Here is a 17,116-nt window from a genome sequence, read left to right as displayed (position 1 = left end):
TCATTTGTAGTTTTTCAATCTTTGCTGGGCTATTAGTTAGTCGTCAGAGATAAAAAAAGGTGTTGTTGTACATACTAGTAGTACTTCCTGTCTTATCTGTGTCTTTTTGGATACTTACATAACACAATTAGGAAACTTCACCTTGTACTGAAAACTTCTTTACAAAATTACTTTTGTATAAATTTCAGGTATCTATTTCCCTTTTAATTTAAGGTGAAGTGGAATATGCAGCTAGTTTGTAAAGATGCTTCGCAAAGCTGAGGTTGAGATGTTAGGAGGTGACGACTGCTTTGAAGGGTCTTCTGAGGATCATCAGATATTCAGAGAAGTTTTCTTTGGAAGTGATTCTGGAAATACTACTAAAAGATGTCTCGTTACTGGAGTCATTAACTTCGAATCTGATTCCACTAAGAATCTCAATTCCTCTCTCAGTTCCAACAATGACAACTCTGTCGTAACAAGTGGATATGCATCTGCTTCAAAAGATGGTTCAGACTTTACCACGAAAGCTAAGAGACTGAAGCTTTCAGGTAATAAGCATTTGGATGCAAGGAATGAAAAGGGATCGGCGTTCAATGGTTTTCCAAATTCGGATATAGCTAGAGAAACAATTCCTCTCCATTTAGTTGAATCATCTAACAAGGGTGTTTCAACTAGCTCCTATTTGCTAAAGCAAAGCATAGAAAAGGGGAAAGAAGTTTATCTGGGTGGCATCGCCTCAGAAAAGTGCAAGTCACAAAACTTGGACAGATCCGATGGAAAAGAATTTAGAGCAATTGCCTCTCCTGTTTCTCAGGAGAGCTTCGCAACCAAAATGATCTGTGCAGGTGCTTCTACGCCTCATAGTGAGAAGGCTTGCTTCTCGCCGCAGTTGAACAACGGGTCTAAAGTATCTCCTAATGAGTTAATTATGTCTAAAACCTGTCTAAAGATTGATCCTAAAGATGATCCCCGTCCTCTTCTCTACAAATATGTCTGTAAGTTGCTAAATGCTGCCAGATGGAAAATCGAGAAGCGCGGAAGATCAGGTAGGAAATACTGTGATACATTTTACATATCGCCAGAGGGACGGAAATTTCGTGAATTTGGGTCAGCTTGGAAATCGTTGGGTGGGATCCTATTAGCTGGTCATAAGTTAATGGATACTAGTACTAAGAGATGGACCGGTATCAATGACTTCTGGTCTGATCTCTCTCTTACACTGTTGGACATCGAGGAGAACATGAAAAATCTAAATCTTGCTAACACACGGGCACTTTGGTGGAGTGCCTTAGAGCCTTTTGTGATTGCTGTCTTCATTTCTAAGCACGTTGGATCTTTAAGAAGAGGAAATAAAGTCGAAGTTGCAAGGATTTCAATAGTTGACAAGTTGAAGAAAGAAGATGCGATTTGTTTGAACATGATTTCAGGCTGTCCTGAAAGTGTGCTGACAGTATCTGAAGGCAGTCATCTTGTTAATGACGTGGATGCTAACCAAGAGATTCATTCAGATCTTGAGGTGCAAACTAAAATTGTCCCTCGAAAAGTTTCTTCAAGACTAGAGAGGCAGAATATAGTTGGTAAGGAAATCTATGGGAGTGATGAGCAGGAGGTTAGCAAGGGCGTTGTAGCTTCAAAATTGATAGCAGAAGACATGCATGAAAGTGTTATGCGAAAGAAGTTACACAGAAGATCAAAAAAAGTATCGGATATCAAACCAGCTCCCTTGGACCAACATGATTCACTAGATTCTAATTCTCTCGACAGCCATGAATGCCAGGATAAGGAGATGAGCAACATTCACCTCATCGCAACGGGAAGTCCGGATGAAAGGTTGAGGAATGAGAAGATTAAGAATTCATGTTGCAATTCAAAGAAAGGAAGAAAGAAAGCTAGGAAGCACTATTCTCAGGATGATGATCTTATGGTGTCGACAATAATCAGAAACAAAGGTAAGGTTTGCAGATCAAGCCAGAAAAAGAAAACCCAGAAACCAAAGGCTAGAACAAAAAAAAGAAACAATAGGGGAGGGTGCAGGCTGCTTCCCCGAAGCACAAGCAATGTGGAAAATCAATTATGTCAAGGAAATTGGTCTATTTTGGGTCCAAGAACTGTCTTATCATGGTTGATAGCTACCAAAGTAATTTCTAGGGACGAAGTAATCCAGTTACGAGATCCAGATGATGATACTGTGGTAAAAACAGGCCTCGTAACTAAAGATGGAGTGGTTTGTACATGTTGCAATAGGACTGTATCACTTTCTGAATTCAAGAACCATGCTGGATTTAACCAGAATTGTCCATGTCTGAATCTTTTCATGGGGTCAGGAAAGCCTTTAGCTTCATGTCAGCTGGAAGCTTGGTCTGCTGAGTATAAGGCGCGGAGAAATGGATGGATATCAGTGGAAGCTTCTGATGATGATCCAAATGATGATTCTTGTGGTGTTTGTGGTGATGGGGGTGAACTGATCTGCTGTGATAATTGTCCGTCGACCTTCCATCAGGCTTGCTTATCAATGCAGGTATTGCCTGGCTCATTCCAGGGTCTAATTTACATTTTGGCTATACATACACGTGGGGCCAAACTTCTCCAGTTGGTATTGCTCAAACATACACGTGGGGTGAAACTTCTTGGCTGGTTCTGTAATTTTTACTAAGTCAACTCTAGTAACTTACATGGCATTAATATAACTAGGATTTGTTACCTTACTAGAACTTTATCCTTGGTAAATCGTTACCCTTTAAAGAGAGTGGCTGTATTACTTTTACTTTTTCTAACCAGGTGCTCCCTGAAGGAAGTTGGTATTGCTCGAGCTGCACATGTTGGATATGCAGCGAGTTGGTTAGTGATAATGCTGAACGCTCTCAGGATTTTAAATGTTCTCAGTGTGCGCATAAATGTAATCATCTTACCACTCGCCATCTCTTAGAAATTATGATTTATTTCGTTATCACATGAAAGGAAGCCTCTGATTTGAAATTTCTTCTATCATGACTCACTGAGATTTTATCACCATTAATGTCACTGTTCATCAATTACAGTTGTAGATGTTTGGTTTTGTCTGCCATGCTTGGCACTTCTCCAATTTTCTTTCTTTAGTAATTGACGCTTGTATAACTCACTTTTGAAGTTATGCCTCTCTCGATAGTAGGATCCCACAGTTGTTATTTTGGTTTGAAATCCACTTTGGCTGATGATTGTTACTTTTATGTTATCAGATCATGGAATATGTTTGCAAGGGGCAAGTAAACCGAGAAAACTTTGTCCAGAGACCTACTTTTGTGGTAAAAATTGCGAAAAGGTATTAATCATGCCTAGTCTCTGTGACTTAAACAACTAGTGTGTATCGTGAAAACTTTTTGTTCTTCCAAGTACTTTTTGGATTTACATTGAGAGTAATTGTTTTTTTTGGGTGCTCTTGGGATCTCTGACATATAACAAAAGAAGATGTTACAGCTGCTTAACAAATTTCTAGGTTCTCATCAAGTAGCTTGTGTAATGCAGGTGTACACTGGTCTCAGTTCTCGTGTTGGGGTCATTAACCCTAATGCTGCTGGTCTGTCTTGGTCAATTCTGAAATGTTTTCAAGAAGATGGAAATGTTCATTCTGCCCGAAGGTTGGCGCTGAAGGCTGAATGCAACTCGAAATTAGCTGTTGCCCTATCAATTATGGAGGAAAGCTTTCAGTCTATGATAGATCCAAGAACTGGTATTGACATGATACCTCATGTGCTATACAACTGGGGGTAACGTCTTTTTGTCATTAGCTTGCACTCTTTGATTTGTGTTTGTTACTTCTGTAGCTTCATTTCTGCTCGTCATACTCATCGATATGTCTTATCTTTTTTGAATCTTTTGTTGCACGTACAGGTCAAAATTTGCTCGCTTAGACTTTGATGGGTTTTACACTGTGGTTGTGGAGAAGGACGATGTGATGATCTCAGTAGCATCTATCAGGTTAGTATGATCGAATTTATGATAGGGAAAAAAAAGTAATACCAATGGCTATCACATGTTTGGAATGTCTTCTAGAATCCTCCAGGCAAATGGATGCTTAGAATTATTCTTTCACTTCTTTCACTTCTTTCACTTCTATACACTGGAATGAGTTACATATGAAACCCTTTTTACTCTATCCAGGGTGCATGGAGTAACTATTGCAGAGATGCCTCTTGTAGCTACCTGCAGCAAATATCGCCGACAGGGGATGTGCAGAATCCTCGTGGCTGCCATCGAAGAGGTACAATATTTAGAATGTATCCATGAGACTGTTCTCGATTCTACATCCACATTAATAATGTATAAACTTAATACAATGATAGATATACAACACCTCTCATATGCTGACCTTGATGATCTCTCTTCCCTTCTTGTCTTGATTCCTCGGCTATCAAAAGATAAAACTATTGATTGGTTTTGGCTGCAGCTGCTTATGTCGCTCAAAGTGGAGAAGCTTGTGGTAGCTGCATTGCCGAGTTTAGTGGAAACTTGGACTGAAGGTTTTGGCTTCAAAACCATGGATGATGAAGAACGTGATGCTCTCAAAAGAATAAACTTGATGGTCTTCCCTGGGACAATTCTGCTTAAGAAAACGCTCTACGAGAGCACAAAAACCAACATTGTGAACGGTAAATTCCACCCCTCTCTCTCTCTCTCTCTCTATGTATATATTTACAGCACCTCACCGGATTTTTGCTCTTGCACAGGCGTTTGTGTTTCTAAAGATCACAGTGAACCATCAAACAAAGAAACAAACCTAGAGCCAGGCCTAGACAAAGCCGGGTTTCCCATGAATACCCAAGTTGAGAGCTGTGATCAGATGGTTCCAGCAGGTTCAGATGGAGAGCCGGCCCCGGGCTTCCCCGTGCCACTTGGAGCCAAGGAAACAGAGCCAACTTCAGAAACAGAGAACCCAAGCCAAGACAGCAATGTTGATGATATGCCAAATAAAACAAGAGTCTCTATGGGAGAAAAAGAAGAAGAAGAAGAAGAAGGATTGCAGGAAGAGGTATCAAAGTTTTCAGAAGAAGTAAGTGATGTAGGAGGAGTAGTAGTAAATAATGTTAGTGATGACATNCGGCACTTCTCCAATTTTCTTTCTTTAGTAATTGACGCTTGTATAACTCACTTTTGAAGTTATGCCTCTCTCGATAGTAGGATCCCACAGTTGTTATTTTGGTTTGAAATCCACTTTGGCTGATGATTGTTACTTTTATGTTATCAGATCATGGAATATGTTTGCAAGGGGCAAGTAAACCGAGAAAACTTTGTCCAGAGACCTACTTTTGTGGTAAAAATTGCGAAAAGGTATTAATCATGCCTAGTCTCTGTGACTTAAACAACTAGTGTGTATCGTGAAAACTTTTTGTTCTTCCAAGTACTTTTTGGATTTACATTGAGAGTAATTGTTTTTTTTGGGTGCTCTTGGGATCTCTGACATATAACAAAAGAAGATGTTACAGCTGCTTAACAAATTTCTAGGTTCTCATCAAGTAGCTTGTGTAATGCAGGTGTACACTGGTCTCAGTTCTCGTGTTGGGGTCATTAACCCTAATGCTGCTGGTCTGTCTTGGTCAATTCTGAAATGTTTTCAAGAAGATGGAAATGTTCATTCTGCCCGAAGGTTGGCGCTGAAGGCTGAATGCAACTCGAAATTAGCTGTTGCCCTATCAATTATGGAGGAAAGCTTTCAGTCTATGATAGATCCAAGAACTGGTATTGACATGATACCTCATGTGCTATACAACTGGGGGTAACGTCTTTTTGTCATTAGCTTGCACTCTTTGATTTGTGTTTGTTACTTCTGTAGCTTCATTTCTGCTCGTCATACTCATCGATATGTCTTATCTTTTTTGAATCTTTTGTTGCACGTACAGGTCAAAATTTGCTCGCTTAGACTTTGATGGGTTTTACACTGTGGTTGTGGAGAAGGACGATGTGATGATCTCAGTAGCATCTATCAGGTTAGTATGATCGAATTTATGATAGGGAAAAAAAAGTAATACCAATGGCTATCACATGTTTGGAATGTCTTCTAGAATCCTCCAGGCAAATGGATGCTTAGAATTATTCTTTCACTTCTTTCACTTCTTTCACTTCTATACACTGGAATGAGTTACATATGAAACCCTTTTTACTCTATCCAGGGTGCATGGAGTAACTATTGCAGAGATGCCTCTTGTAGCTACCTGCAGCAAATATCGCCGACAGGGGATGTGCAGAATCCTCGTGGCTGCCATCGAAGAGGTACAATATTTAGAATGTATCCATGAGACTGTTCTCGATTCTACATCCACATTAATAATGTATAAACTTAATACAATGATAGATATACAACACCTCTCATATGCTGACCTTGATGATCTCTCTTCCCTTCTTGTCTTGATTCCTCGGCTATCAAAAGATAAAACTACTGATTGGTTTTGGCTGCAGCTGCTTATGTCGCTCAAAGTGGAGAAGCTTGTGGTAGCTGCATTGCCGAGTTTAGTGGAAACTTGGACTGAAGGTTTTGGCTTCAAAACCATGGATGATGAAGAACGTGATGCTCTCAAAAGAATAAACTTGATGGTCTTCCCTGGGACAATTCTGCTTAAGAAAACGCTCTACGAGAGCACAAAAACCAACATTGTGAACGGTAAATTCCACCCCTCTCTCTCTCTCTCTCTCTATGTATATATTTACAGCACCTCACCGGATTTTTGCTCTTGCACAGGCGTTTGTGTTTCTAAAGATCACAGTGAACCATCAAACAAAGAAACAAACCTAGAGCCAGGCCTAGACAAAGCCGGGTTTCCCATGAATACCCAAGTTGAGAGCTGTGATCAGATGGTTCCAGCAGGTTCAGATGGAGAGCCGGCCCCGGGCTTCCCCGTGCCACTTGGAGCCAAGGAAACAGAGCCAACTTCAGAAACAGAGAACCCAAGCCAAGACAGCAATGTTGATGATATGCCAAATAAAACAAGAGTCTCTATGGGAGAAAAAGAAGAAGAAGAAGAAGAAGGATTGCAGGAAGAGGTATCAAAGTTTTCAGAAGAAGTAAGTGATGTAGGAGGAGTAGTAGTAAATAATGTTAGTGATGACATGTTGCTTTGTTTTGATGAACAGCTTAACTCTGATAGCTCTGAAGAAGACTCGGAATAATAATAGTAGACTAAAAAAACTATGACCGTTTTTTCCACTGCTATATCTTCTCTCTCGTTCACTTGAAACCTATAGAGTGAGAAGATAAGGAAACCGCTTAAAAATACAGATCATCCCCTAAACGTAAAAGACACAAAACTTGATATTCCACTTCCAAGTGGATTACAATCGTGCTCATGATTTAAACTCAGACGAAGAAGAAGAAGATCCTCTCAATCTTGAAACTCTATCGTTGATCAAACCCTTGAGTTCGATAAAGAGTTGCTTTTCAATGGAGACAGAGAGCAGACACAAGTCATCGTGTATAGCATGATTGATTTGATTAAAGCCCCTCGTTATTGTGAGGTTGTTTGGAAAATCACTGATGCCATCTTTGATTTGAAGGAGCGTGATGCCATCCATAACGTGAAGGATGTATATGTAGACATAAATATTGTTACTGTCTGTAGCTTTCTTGATGATCTGGATGATAGATGTCATATCAGTATCTATCTTAACATTTTTGGTCTCAATTAAATTCTCCAAAATACTTACAACCAAACACAATAATTTCCTTATTTGATAATATTAATTTCAAATTTTCTAAAACCTATCTACCTAATTTAAAGCAATATGTTTGATTAAAATATAATTCACCTTTCACTTTTATTTAATCTTATCTTTAATTATTTGAATTACTATTTAATACATAAAATTAAAAAAATATTAGATTTTTTTCAGCATATGATGTGATTTGAATTTTTATAAATGGATATATATTTTAAAAATCTATCTTACATTTTTAAAGTATATTTTTGTACAATAATCTTTTTTAAAATGATTTTCCAAAAAACTATGGTCTTAAATACTATTAATCACCATAAATTTGATTTTAATCATATTTCATTGTATTTTTGACCATGGTTTAAGACTATGCACAAAACCATGGTCTTAATTTTTTTTGGATTTTAATCATAGTTCATTGTATTTTTGAAAGTACACATATTTATTGTTCTTTCAAAGTCAATCCATATAATTTTATTAACAAGTACTGTTAATTATTGTAAAAACACCAAAATAATATATATATATATATATAAGTGCATTGATATCACAAAACAAAGAAATTTACTATGGGGTAAATTTTGCAAATACAACATATTATATATAATATTCTAATATTTATATTAACTAAATAAAACCTGATTATATTAATATACTAACTTATTTAAATGATTTATGAAAACGAATAGACTGTGGTGTACCATGTGGTGAATTCTAGCATGAATTATAAATCCACCATAATTTTTGGAAGGTGTATTGATTTATGGATCTAATTAATTTGGTGGGATTTTAATTAACTTCAAAGATATTCATTACTATGATTTTATATTTTGTCAACAAAGATATTCATTATGATTTTTAAAAAGATTGTTAGAGAGATTTTGGAAACGTTTCACCTACAAAATGAATGCTATTCTCATTTGTTAGATTTTGTTTTTTGATTTCATAATGGTCAAATTAATTAACTATTTGCCTAACTTGTGTGTTCATCACTAATGTTATAATCAAAAGTCTTTTTTTCTTTTTTCTCAAACCTAGTGAATGTTCTAAAATTGTATCAATTCAAAATTAAATCCTTGCATCTTGAAAAAGGATCCGACCCATATCCGAAAACACGGATCCACACCTGTCGTGAAGTAAACGAACAAAAAAACACCCGCCGTAGCCTTGCCATTAACGACCGTTAACGGAAAAAAGAAATTGGATCCGCCGTAGCAGCTGGATCCATCCATCATGCCATCTTCTCCTAAGCTATTTCACGCGCGGCCATCATTCTTCACGCGCCGATCGACGCCTTTGATCGTATTCGCTTCTCTAGCTATCGGTTTCACCGGTTTCCTTTTCGGACTATCCACGATTCTATTCCCGGGTCTCCGGTTATCCGGCCGGACCTGTCTGACCAGCTTGCCTCCGAAGACGGTTCGGATCGTCTGGGACGTCGCGGGAAATAGCATCGTTAATAATGGAGCAGGCGGCCAAGTGAAGAGACACAAGGTTATGGGGTTCGTCGGAATCCAGACCGGGTTCAGATCAGCTGGCCGGAGACGAGCTCTCAGGAACACGTGGATGCCGTCCGATCCAGATGGACTTCGACGGTACTGATCTCAATCTCTTCTCTCAAAATCTCAAATTTGATTCATTCACTAGTCCTAGAGCTTTAGTTAGGGTTCTCTGGAATCTTTTTGTCACAAAGGATTGAAATTTTGCATCATCTAGATTGGTTTGATCTGGTTATAATAGCACTGTGATCACTGATCTTGAACACTTGAGTATAGCAATCTTCCGAATACACATTCGTGATCTTTGAGACTTTTAGCTTCAATGCTTGATGAGTCTTGGGACTTTTATATTCAATGCTTAATGAGTCTTCTGTTTCACTGAAGAAAACTACTGCTCTCTGCAGCTTGGAAGAATCAACAGGATTGGCCATCAGGTTTATTATAGGCAAAACCAAAGATGAGGGTAAAATGGCTGAGCTTAGAAGGGAAATCGCAGAGTACGATGATTTTGTACTGCTTGATATCGAGGAGGAGTACAGTAAGCTCCCATACAAAACGTTAGTTTAGAGACTAATACTTTTTATTATTCACATCTCATAGGACAGATAACACTAAAAGAATGTGATCCATAGTTTATGTTTTTGTTATTTTGCTGTTATAGTTTGGCTTTCTTCAAAGCTGCATACGCCCTATATGATTCAGAATTCTATGTCAAAGCTGATGATGATATATACTTGAGGCCAGGTAAAATTGATTGCTTTCTCTGGTTTTGAATCCGTGTCTTCAGGAATGTTCTGATCCTTCATAAGATGCTGTTATTTTCTTCACAGATCGGTTGTCTTTGCTGTTGGCTAAAGAGCGGAGTCACTCGCAGACATACATTGGATGCCTGAAAAAGGGTCCAGTTTTCACAGATCCAAAACTCAAATGGTAAGAACGGGAACAACTAACAGAATCCGCAAAATCATGCTTCTCCTTTGAAAAACTTTGTGTCAAGATAGGATTACTGCGACACCTAATCATCTCTTGCGGTTCAATGTACCTGAAAATTGTTTGGTTGGATTCTTTTGCAGGTATGAACCCTTGGGAGATCTGCTCGGGAAAGAATACTTTCTTCATGCATATGGCCCCATATATGCTCTTTCTGCTGATGTTGTCACAAGTTTGGTTGCCCTAAAGAACAACAGGCAAGTTCTGTCTCCCCAAATATTATATATGCTTTTGAATTCTCCTCGAGTGGTATGTCTCGATTAGGACTTCATTTTCACTCTTAAAGAGGTCTCCTGTTCCTCTATACTTGTCAGAGTCTTTTTGGTTAACAAGGTGAGAAATTTTGCCAAACTACAGTTTCAGGATGTTTAGCAACGAGGATGTGACAATAGGTGCGTGGATGCTGGCAATGAACGTTAAACACGAGAACCTTCACACCCTTTGTGAACCAGAGTGCTCACCACACTCCATTGCTATCTGGGATATACCAAAATGCTCAGGTTCATTTTTCTTCGTTCTGGTCTTAAGGAATTAATTTAGTCACTTTGCATAAGCATTTCTACAACAACCGATCACAATTTGGATTGAATATGTTACTGCTGCAGGTCTTTGTAATCCAGAGAAAAGAATGTTGGAACTTCACAAGCTAGATAGCTGCTCAAAGAGTCCGACCTTGCCATCGGATGATGATAAATGATCTACCCTCTTATATATATCTTTTGTACTGATGTAAGATCCGAGGCGTAACAATTCATACATCTCTTTCTCTGACATGTCCGCCATTGAAGCTGCTTCATACAGATTGTGCAAGCCTCTCGATTTTCAGTTTACAGCAGCTCTGTTATTCCGGGGGGAGTGTGAGAAAAAACGACGAGAGTTGATCACGCTTAAACAGCTTTTGGGTTCTTTTTTAAACTAGGGTTAGTAAATTTTTTGTGTATAACAAGTTTTGGGTGATACCTTGTTGTACAAGTATAAGATTGAACTAATAATTGCAATTTCTTTAGTGATAGTTACAGTGTGAAACAATTAAGCTTCTTTTTCCGTTACTTCAATTTTTTGTATTGTTTTTTGTACTTTACGATATTCCACAAAAAGTTTAGAATTGAAAATTTTATACTACATCTTTATGTGAATCTAGAGGGAAAAGTGAAATCGAACAAAGAGAACTGGCATTTAACCTAGTAAAATTATATAAAAAAATTCAATACGTATTTGACAGTAGAACATAGCTGGCAATTAATTTGTCGTAAAGTCTTAACGATAGGTCAATTATGGTTTTTACATTTTACCCAACAAAAAAGTTGGAATCTTAACTATCTTTGTGTAAAAGCTGTCAAACCCACAATAATAATAAAAAATAAAAACAAGAGAACCCATCATCTTACACTGCTTCTGCTGTCCAATAATGATTTTCATATTTAGAATTAAGAAACCATGGCTTGGCTTAAACCCATACACCTTCAACATTTCTAATGATATTTTTAACATTGTTTTAAAATAAGGGGACTTTTGAAAACTTAATTAGTAATGTAATTTGGTGTAAACGTATAGGACCTATTAATGTCTTTTCTTGTAAAAGATTTTAATCAGTATGCATTGTATTAGAACAATACACAACGTGAAACACAGGTGGAATATCATCTTAGCCAATTAAGTGTCTCTTTTAATTTGTTAAAACAATTAAGTGAGTGCTTACCTACTCGTACTAGAAAATCTAGACATATTATTTAATTCGTTGTCCGATTAGAAGTAGGTTCATGAACTTACCAACCAAATTAATTTTCATGGTCTTATATTTGTCTAAACTCTAAAGCAGTGTATGTTACCTTCTTTATATATATATATATGCGCATCCAATAGCTGCAATTATACATTAAACAGATGTTAGGATTCTATGAACACACATAATATGTAATGTAAAATGAATGATCTGAATTATGAACCTGAGATATTTGAAGCGTGTGGGAATCTATATATTAATATATACAAAACAAAAGCTACATATATGACCAATATACGTAGATGAAACGAATATGCATGCGTCTAGCTTATGCGTTACATATGTAACACACGTAGGTTTCTAATTTATATGCGTGTGTCAGTGCGTGTACATTATGATATCTGTAAACAGTACGTTGACAAAAAAAGTTTGCTAAAAGATCTGAGAACAAAACCATATGCTAATAAATGATTGAGAAAGAAATTTAAAAGTACATAGATAGAATCGAAAGACCAACAAAAAAAAGTCAGCAAATTTATTTAATAACTTATTTACTTCATACATGACCTACTATTTTATTATGTTTCTTCTGATGATAAGACATTCCTTAGAAATCTGTCTCGTGAAGCTGATTTTTTATTTTTATTAAGAGCCGATTTTATTATGAATATGAAGGTTCGCATTTTATAAGTATATGGTAGCCGTAGAGTGTTGTTGCGTGGACATAGTCGTAGCGCAAGGCACGAGAAGGATTCAGTCAAGACTTTAAGATTTGAAGATTATTAAAATAGCTAAAACCAAATCCTAAATTTATTCTCAAATCGCAAAATTTAGATCATAGTGACACTAGTTTTCATTTGACTAGGCAAAAATCTGGTACAAATTAATATTATTTTTTACAAAATATTCCTCATAGAAAGAAAAAAAAAACATTGAATTTTAATATATCCGTACATTATAACATTTATTTTTGTGTTACGCAGTTGTATTACATACACACTTTAACGTAACAGAGAAGGAAAAAAGAAAATCACTTTTTTTATTTGTCAACAAGAATATTAAAGAATTAAATAAACACACAGAACTTTCGATTATATCATTATTTTGTTTGTTTCACACTTTCACTCGCTCTTCGTCGTCTCCTCCTACCTCTCTGTTTCTGAAACTTTTTTTTTTCTCTCTCTCTCTCTCTCTATCTATGAGACAACAACAACAACACTTATCACATTCATTCATTTGCTCCATTCTTTGACATCGCTGAGATCCCCATATTTCCCTTTTCTCTCTCATTTCCCATGCATTGTTCAGAACATATATGATCCTCCTCCACCATTGAAGGTCAGGTCATTGCTCTGAATCTTCTTCCGGAGAGAAACCTTTAGGGAAATTTGGGGATTCATCACCGATCACTACTTAAAAAGGTATCTTCTTTTTTTACCGTACAAAAAATGTTAAAGCCTTTGATACGGGAACCTGACTGTGTCACCACCGATAAGCCAGATAGTATTATAATTAATGTGGATCATGGATCACCAATTACACCGCTTCAGACCCGTTCCACCTCTACGGAGACCACTAGTAGTGGAAGTTGCAGTTCTAGCTCCTCTGGATCGGTTACGGGTCATGCTGGACATACAAGAAAACCCAGTTCGGATCGGCCCGTTTCGTCCTCCGCGGATCAATCCTCTAAGTCGAACAAAGCTCAATCCTTTAAGTCTAACACACCCTCCGCCGCTAAATCTAGTACTCCCTCCGCCGCACAATCAAAGTCGAGGAATGGCTCCTCCGCCGCTCAGTTTGGGTCTAGTAGTCCTGCCCGCGCTCAATCTCGTTCAAGCAGCCAAGTTGGCGTTAAGACAGGATGCCCAAAGACAGCAAGTGGGATTATAAGACCATCGAACTCTGTTTCGAGTACAACAAGAACAAAACCATCGGTTAAAAGCTCTAGTGCGTTGCAACAGCATGTCCAAATACTTCCCGGCGGGAACCTTTTCCCGTCGGGGAAGGTACAGATTACAGGCATGACTCAAGAGAAACCAAGAAGCATGGCTCTTGGGCCAGGTGGTGCTAAGTCATACGGGTACGGTAGCATTATCCCAGGAAACAACTTATCTCCGGTGAAGCCAACGAGGACGTCTTGTTCTTCTTCTTCTTCCTCTGTTTTGCCTTTAGCTATACGCAGCTCTAGCGACGCGGAGATACCGTGGAAGGTTGCTTTATATAGTTCGAATTCAGAAGAGGTAAAGAGAATTGGAAACGATATGTTCAAGAAAGGTTGTTTCACTGAGGCTTTGAAGTTGTACGATCGAGCAATAGAGTTATCACCAAGTAATGCGACTTACCATAGCAATCGAGCAGCTGCATTGTCTAGTTTGGGTCAGATTGGTGAAGCAGTGAATGAGTGTGAAAAAGCTATTAAATTGGATCCAAAATTTGCAAGGGCTCATCACCGTTTAGCCTTCTTGCTTCTTAGGTAAAACTGAATTGCTTAATAGAATCTTGATAGAGATTGGATATCTAATCAAATCTGAGTCTTGATTTGGTTGCAGATTAGGTTATGTCGATAGTGCAGGGATACACTTTTATTCAGTGGCAGAACCATCAGATCCCAAGGTGGTGAAGATGCTTCAACAAATAGATAGACACTTGAACAAATGCACATATGCAAGAAGAAGAGGTGAATGGAATATAGTTTTGACAGAAGTAAGTGCAGCCATGGCGTCTGGAGCTGATTCTTCTCCTCAGGTATATAACAAACATTCTTTTATTAATCCGTGTTACATCATGAAAACGTTTTTAAGTATTTTACATATCTCAAATCTTCAGCTAGCTATGTGTAAAGTTGAAGCACTACTGAAACTCCTACGGCTTGATGATGCTCAAAGAGAACTAGAATTTGTCCCCAAAGTAGAACCACTCCCGGTCTCTTACGCACAGACTCGGTTTTTCGATATGATATGTGAAGCTTACACATATTTTGTCAAATCCCAAATCGAGTTGGCTCTAGGGAGGTGAGATTTTGTAGACATTTTAGTTTGATTGTTGTCTTATTGCTATGTCATGGTTAAAAAAGAGTGAAGAGAAAATGATAAATTCTTGCAGGTTTGAAAATGCAGTTACAACTGCAGAGAAAGCTTCAGAGATGGATCCACAAAACTATGAAGTTGAAACGTTGTATAGAAATGTTAGATCAATTACAAGGGCGCGTGATCGTGGTAACGATCTTTATGAATTAGAAAGATACACTGAAGCAAGCTCAGCTTATGGGGAAGGCCTTAAGTATGATCCATCCAATGCTACTCTATTATGTCATAGAGCAGATTGTTTCTTTAAAGTTGGGATGTGGGAGAGTTCGATCGAAGATTGTAACCATGCATTGCTCATTCTACCAAGATACACAAAGCCTCGTCTTCAAAGGGCTGCTTCATATAGCAAGGTGAAATATATATATATATATATATATATGGTATGACTTAGTTTTGGTTTTTCACTTGTTCTAAGTTTATTATTTCTACGAAACTGTAGTTGGAAAGATGGGCTGAAGCAGTGAGCGACTATGAGACCTTAAGAAAGGAACTGCCTTATGACAAGCAATTGGCTGAGTCTTTGTTTCACGCTCAAGTTGCATTGAAGAAATCTCGCGGTGAAGTAGTTCTAAACATGGAGTTTGGAGGTGAAGTTGAGGAAATCTCTAGTCTTGAAGAGTTAAAAGCTGCATTAACCCGTCCTGGTAAGTGATATTTGAAACTTATATATGCTCTTAAGCAGTCAGAAAAATTCCCTCTAGTAACTTGTTGTATACTTCAATGGCAGGAGTTTCCATTGTACACTTTTTTAGAGCCTCTGATCCACAATGCAAGGAGATGTCTATTTTCATGGACGCATTATGTGTTCGTTACCCATCTTTACATTTCCTCAAGGTAAAAAACAAAAATGTGAAGACATCTGTTTATGTATCCAGAGAACAAGTAATCTTATTTGTGAAATTGTCTTTTCAATAGGTGGAGATTGTAAAGTGTCCAGCAGTGGGCGATGCAGAGAGAGTGAGAGTTGTGCCAACATTCAAAATTTACAAACTTGGGATTCGGATGAAAGAGATTGTGTGTCCAAGCAAGGAAGCACTAGAGAAAACAGTGAGACACTATGGCCTTTAGCAAAACTCAAAACAAGATAATGTTCACTCAAAAGAAGAAAAAAAAAGATCACTTCTGATTTTATTCATTCTTGCTCTGTTAGGTTTAGGAAGGAATTTAAAAGAGAGATTAGTCCCTTTGTACATAGAGAAAATTTTGGCTACTTAGGTGATGAAACCATATAAAATAAGCAGAGACAGAACATCATTCATTCATGTTGTCAACACATTTTTTCCATCAATAAAATTTCTTCTTCTTCTTCTTCTCTTCTTATCTGGTCTAACTCTTAAGCAGTGTTGTTACAGTGAGAACTGTACGCTATAGTAATACATGCAGACCAAATGCGAGCCGTGTGTCTTAAACAGCAAAAAAAACAAAAACAATCGTGTCGTGTCGTCAACGCACCTCCCTTCTTTAACGGCATAGTTCTATTAACATGCCTGCTGTATCAGGGACCACATTCAGACTTTAGACGACGTGCAATTTAAAGGTATTAACAAATGTAGATGGTTCTGAGACAGAGAGCAGTAGCAAAAGACAAAGAAGATCAAACATTAAGATTTACTGTCTCTGTTTTTGTTTCCACTTCCAGAAACAGAGCAGTGTTACTTTCATACAATGGAACGGTGGATACATAAAGTAAACTGTAATCCAACCGTAAAAAGTTATTATTTTTTGGATTCTAAAAAAGACATTATTAAGAGGGAAAATAAGAAGGAAAAAAAACGGAGAATTCAAAGTTTTGTTTTGTCTCACTGGCTCACTCACTTAACCTGTGTTTTGCAATCCTGCGGCGATACCCTTCATGGTTAAGATGAGCGTGTCCTCAAGTCCTGGCGCGTATTCACTCGTTGGGTTAAGCTTGACAAGCTCTTGTGCTGATTTGCTTGATTGCATGATCTCTTTGGAAATGTGTGGTCGCAGGGTCACATTGTAGTTTTGATCACGGATCCTCTTCAATGTGTAGGCTTGGCAAACGTTGAGGGTAGTAATGTAAGAGTCACGCAGCCTCAGTCTCTGTTTCAAGTAAGGGTCTCCTTCAAGAAGATCTTTATGTCCAGCAGTCTGCAACAACGAGATTTTTAGTCTCAGTGGTATTGTCAAGAAAT

General features: G+C 37.8%; 4 protein-coding genes across 4 annotated transcripts in view; 3 read left to right on the top strand and 1 right to left on the bottom strand.

Moving 5' to 3' along the window:
* The window catches only part of LOC104765315 (increased DNA methylation 1-like), a 9,972-nt gene extending 2,816 nt beyond the window's left edge, over window positions 1–7,156 (top strand). Inside the window, exons 2-10 of the mRNA XM_010489009.2 lie at window positions 189–2,500; window positions 2,761–2,878; window positions 3,198–3,280; window positions 3,484–3,725; window positions 3,850–3,936; window positions 4,120–4,219; window positions 4,406–4,607; window positions 4,686–5,053; window positions 7,060–7,156. Of these exons, the coding sequence (XP_010487311.1) occupies window positions 245–2,500; window positions 2,761–2,878; window positions 3,198–3,280; window positions 3,484–3,725; window positions 3,850–3,936; window positions 4,120–4,219; window positions 4,406–4,607; window positions 4,686–5,053; window positions 7,060–7,119 (3,516 nt within the window). The 5' untranslated portion in view covers window positions 189–244 and the 3' untranslated portion in view covers window positions 7,120–7,156. The remainder of the gene's footprint in view (window positions 1–188; window positions 2,501–2,760; window positions 2,879–3,197; window positions 3,281–3,483; window positions 3,726–3,849; window positions 3,937–4,119; window positions 4,220–4,405; window positions 4,608–4,685; window positions 5,054–7,059) is intronic.
* On the top strand, window positions 8,649–11,287 carry LOC104765314 (probable beta-1,3-galactosyltransferase 13). Its single transcript, XM_010489008.2, has 7 exons — window positions 8,649–9,257; window positions 9,566–9,718; window positions 9,823–9,905; window positions 9,992–10,091; window positions 10,235–10,348; window positions 10,509–10,651; window positions 10,757–11,287. Exons 1-7 carry the CDS (start codon window positions 8,896–8,898, stop codon window positions 10,846–10,848), a joined length of 1,047 nt encoding a protein of 348 aa, XP_010487310.1. The 5' UTR covers window positions 8,649–8,895; the 3' UTR covers window positions 10,849–11,287.
* LOC104765313 (TPR repeat-containing thioredoxin TTL2-like) lies at window positions 12,999–16,269 on the top strand. Its single transcript, XM_010489007.2, has 7 exons — window positions 12,999–14,347; window positions 14,424–14,619; window positions 14,701–14,885; window positions 14,977–15,310; window positions 15,400–15,604; window positions 15,688–15,794; window positions 15,876–16,269. Exons 1-7 carry the CDS (start codon window positions 13,323–13,325, stop codon window positions 16,026–16,028), a joined length of 2,205 nt encoding a protein of 734 aa, XP_010487309.1. The 5' UTR covers window positions 12,999–13,322; the 3' UTR covers window positions 16,029–16,269.
* Window positions 16,536–17,116, bottom strand: part of LOC104767516 (phosphoenolpyruvate carboxylase 3-like) — a 5,605-nt gene continuing 5,024 nt past the window's right edge. Inside the window, exon 11 of the mRNA XM_019241482.1 lies at window positions 16,536–17,116. This exon is cut by the window's right edge and continues 38 nt beyond it. Coding sequence (XP_019097027.1) covers window positions 16,776–17,116 — 341 coding nt within the window. The 3' untranslated portion in view covers window positions 16,536–16,775.

Source organism: Camelina sativa, chromosome 19 (assembly GCF_000633955.1).
Source record: "Camelina sativa cultivar DH55 chromosome 19, Cs, whole genome shotgun sequence".
In the NCBI taxonomy this organism is placed as follows: Eukaryota; Viridiplantae; Streptophyta; class Magnoliopsida; order Brassicales; family Brassicaceae; genus Camelina; species Camelina sativa.
The sequence above is the reverse complement of the archived record's forward strand: the minus strand, read 5'-3'. Positions and strand labels throughout refer to the sequence as shown.

Excerpts from the sequence above, each read along its gene's own strand:
- LOC104765313 (XM_010489007.2), top strand. The coding sequence starts at position 13,323 with ATGTTAAAGCCTTTGATACGGGAACCTGACTGTGTCACCACCGATAAG. Across the intron at positions 14,620-14,700 it reads GAGCTGATTCTTCTCCTCAG|CTAGCTATGTGTAAAGTTGA; the intron begins GTATATAACAAA and ends TCAAATCTTCAG. Across the intron at positions 15,311-15,399 it reads GGGCTGCTTCATATAGCAAG|TTGGAAAGATGGGCTGAAGC; the intron begins GTGAAATATATA and ends ACGAAACTGTAG.
- LOC104765314 (XM_010489008.2), top strand. The coding sequence starts at position 8,896 with ATGCCATCTTCTCCTAAGCTATTTCACGCGCGGCCATCATTCTTCACG. Across the intron at positions 9,719-9,822 it reads AGTAAGCTCCCATACAAAAC|TTTGGCTTTCTTCAAAGCTG; the intron begins GTTAGTTTAGAG and ends TTGCTGTTATAG. Across the intron at positions 10,349-10,508 it reads GTTGCCCTAAAGAACAACAG|TTTCAGGATGTTTAGCAACG; the intron begins GCAAGTTCTGTC and ends GCCAAACTACAG.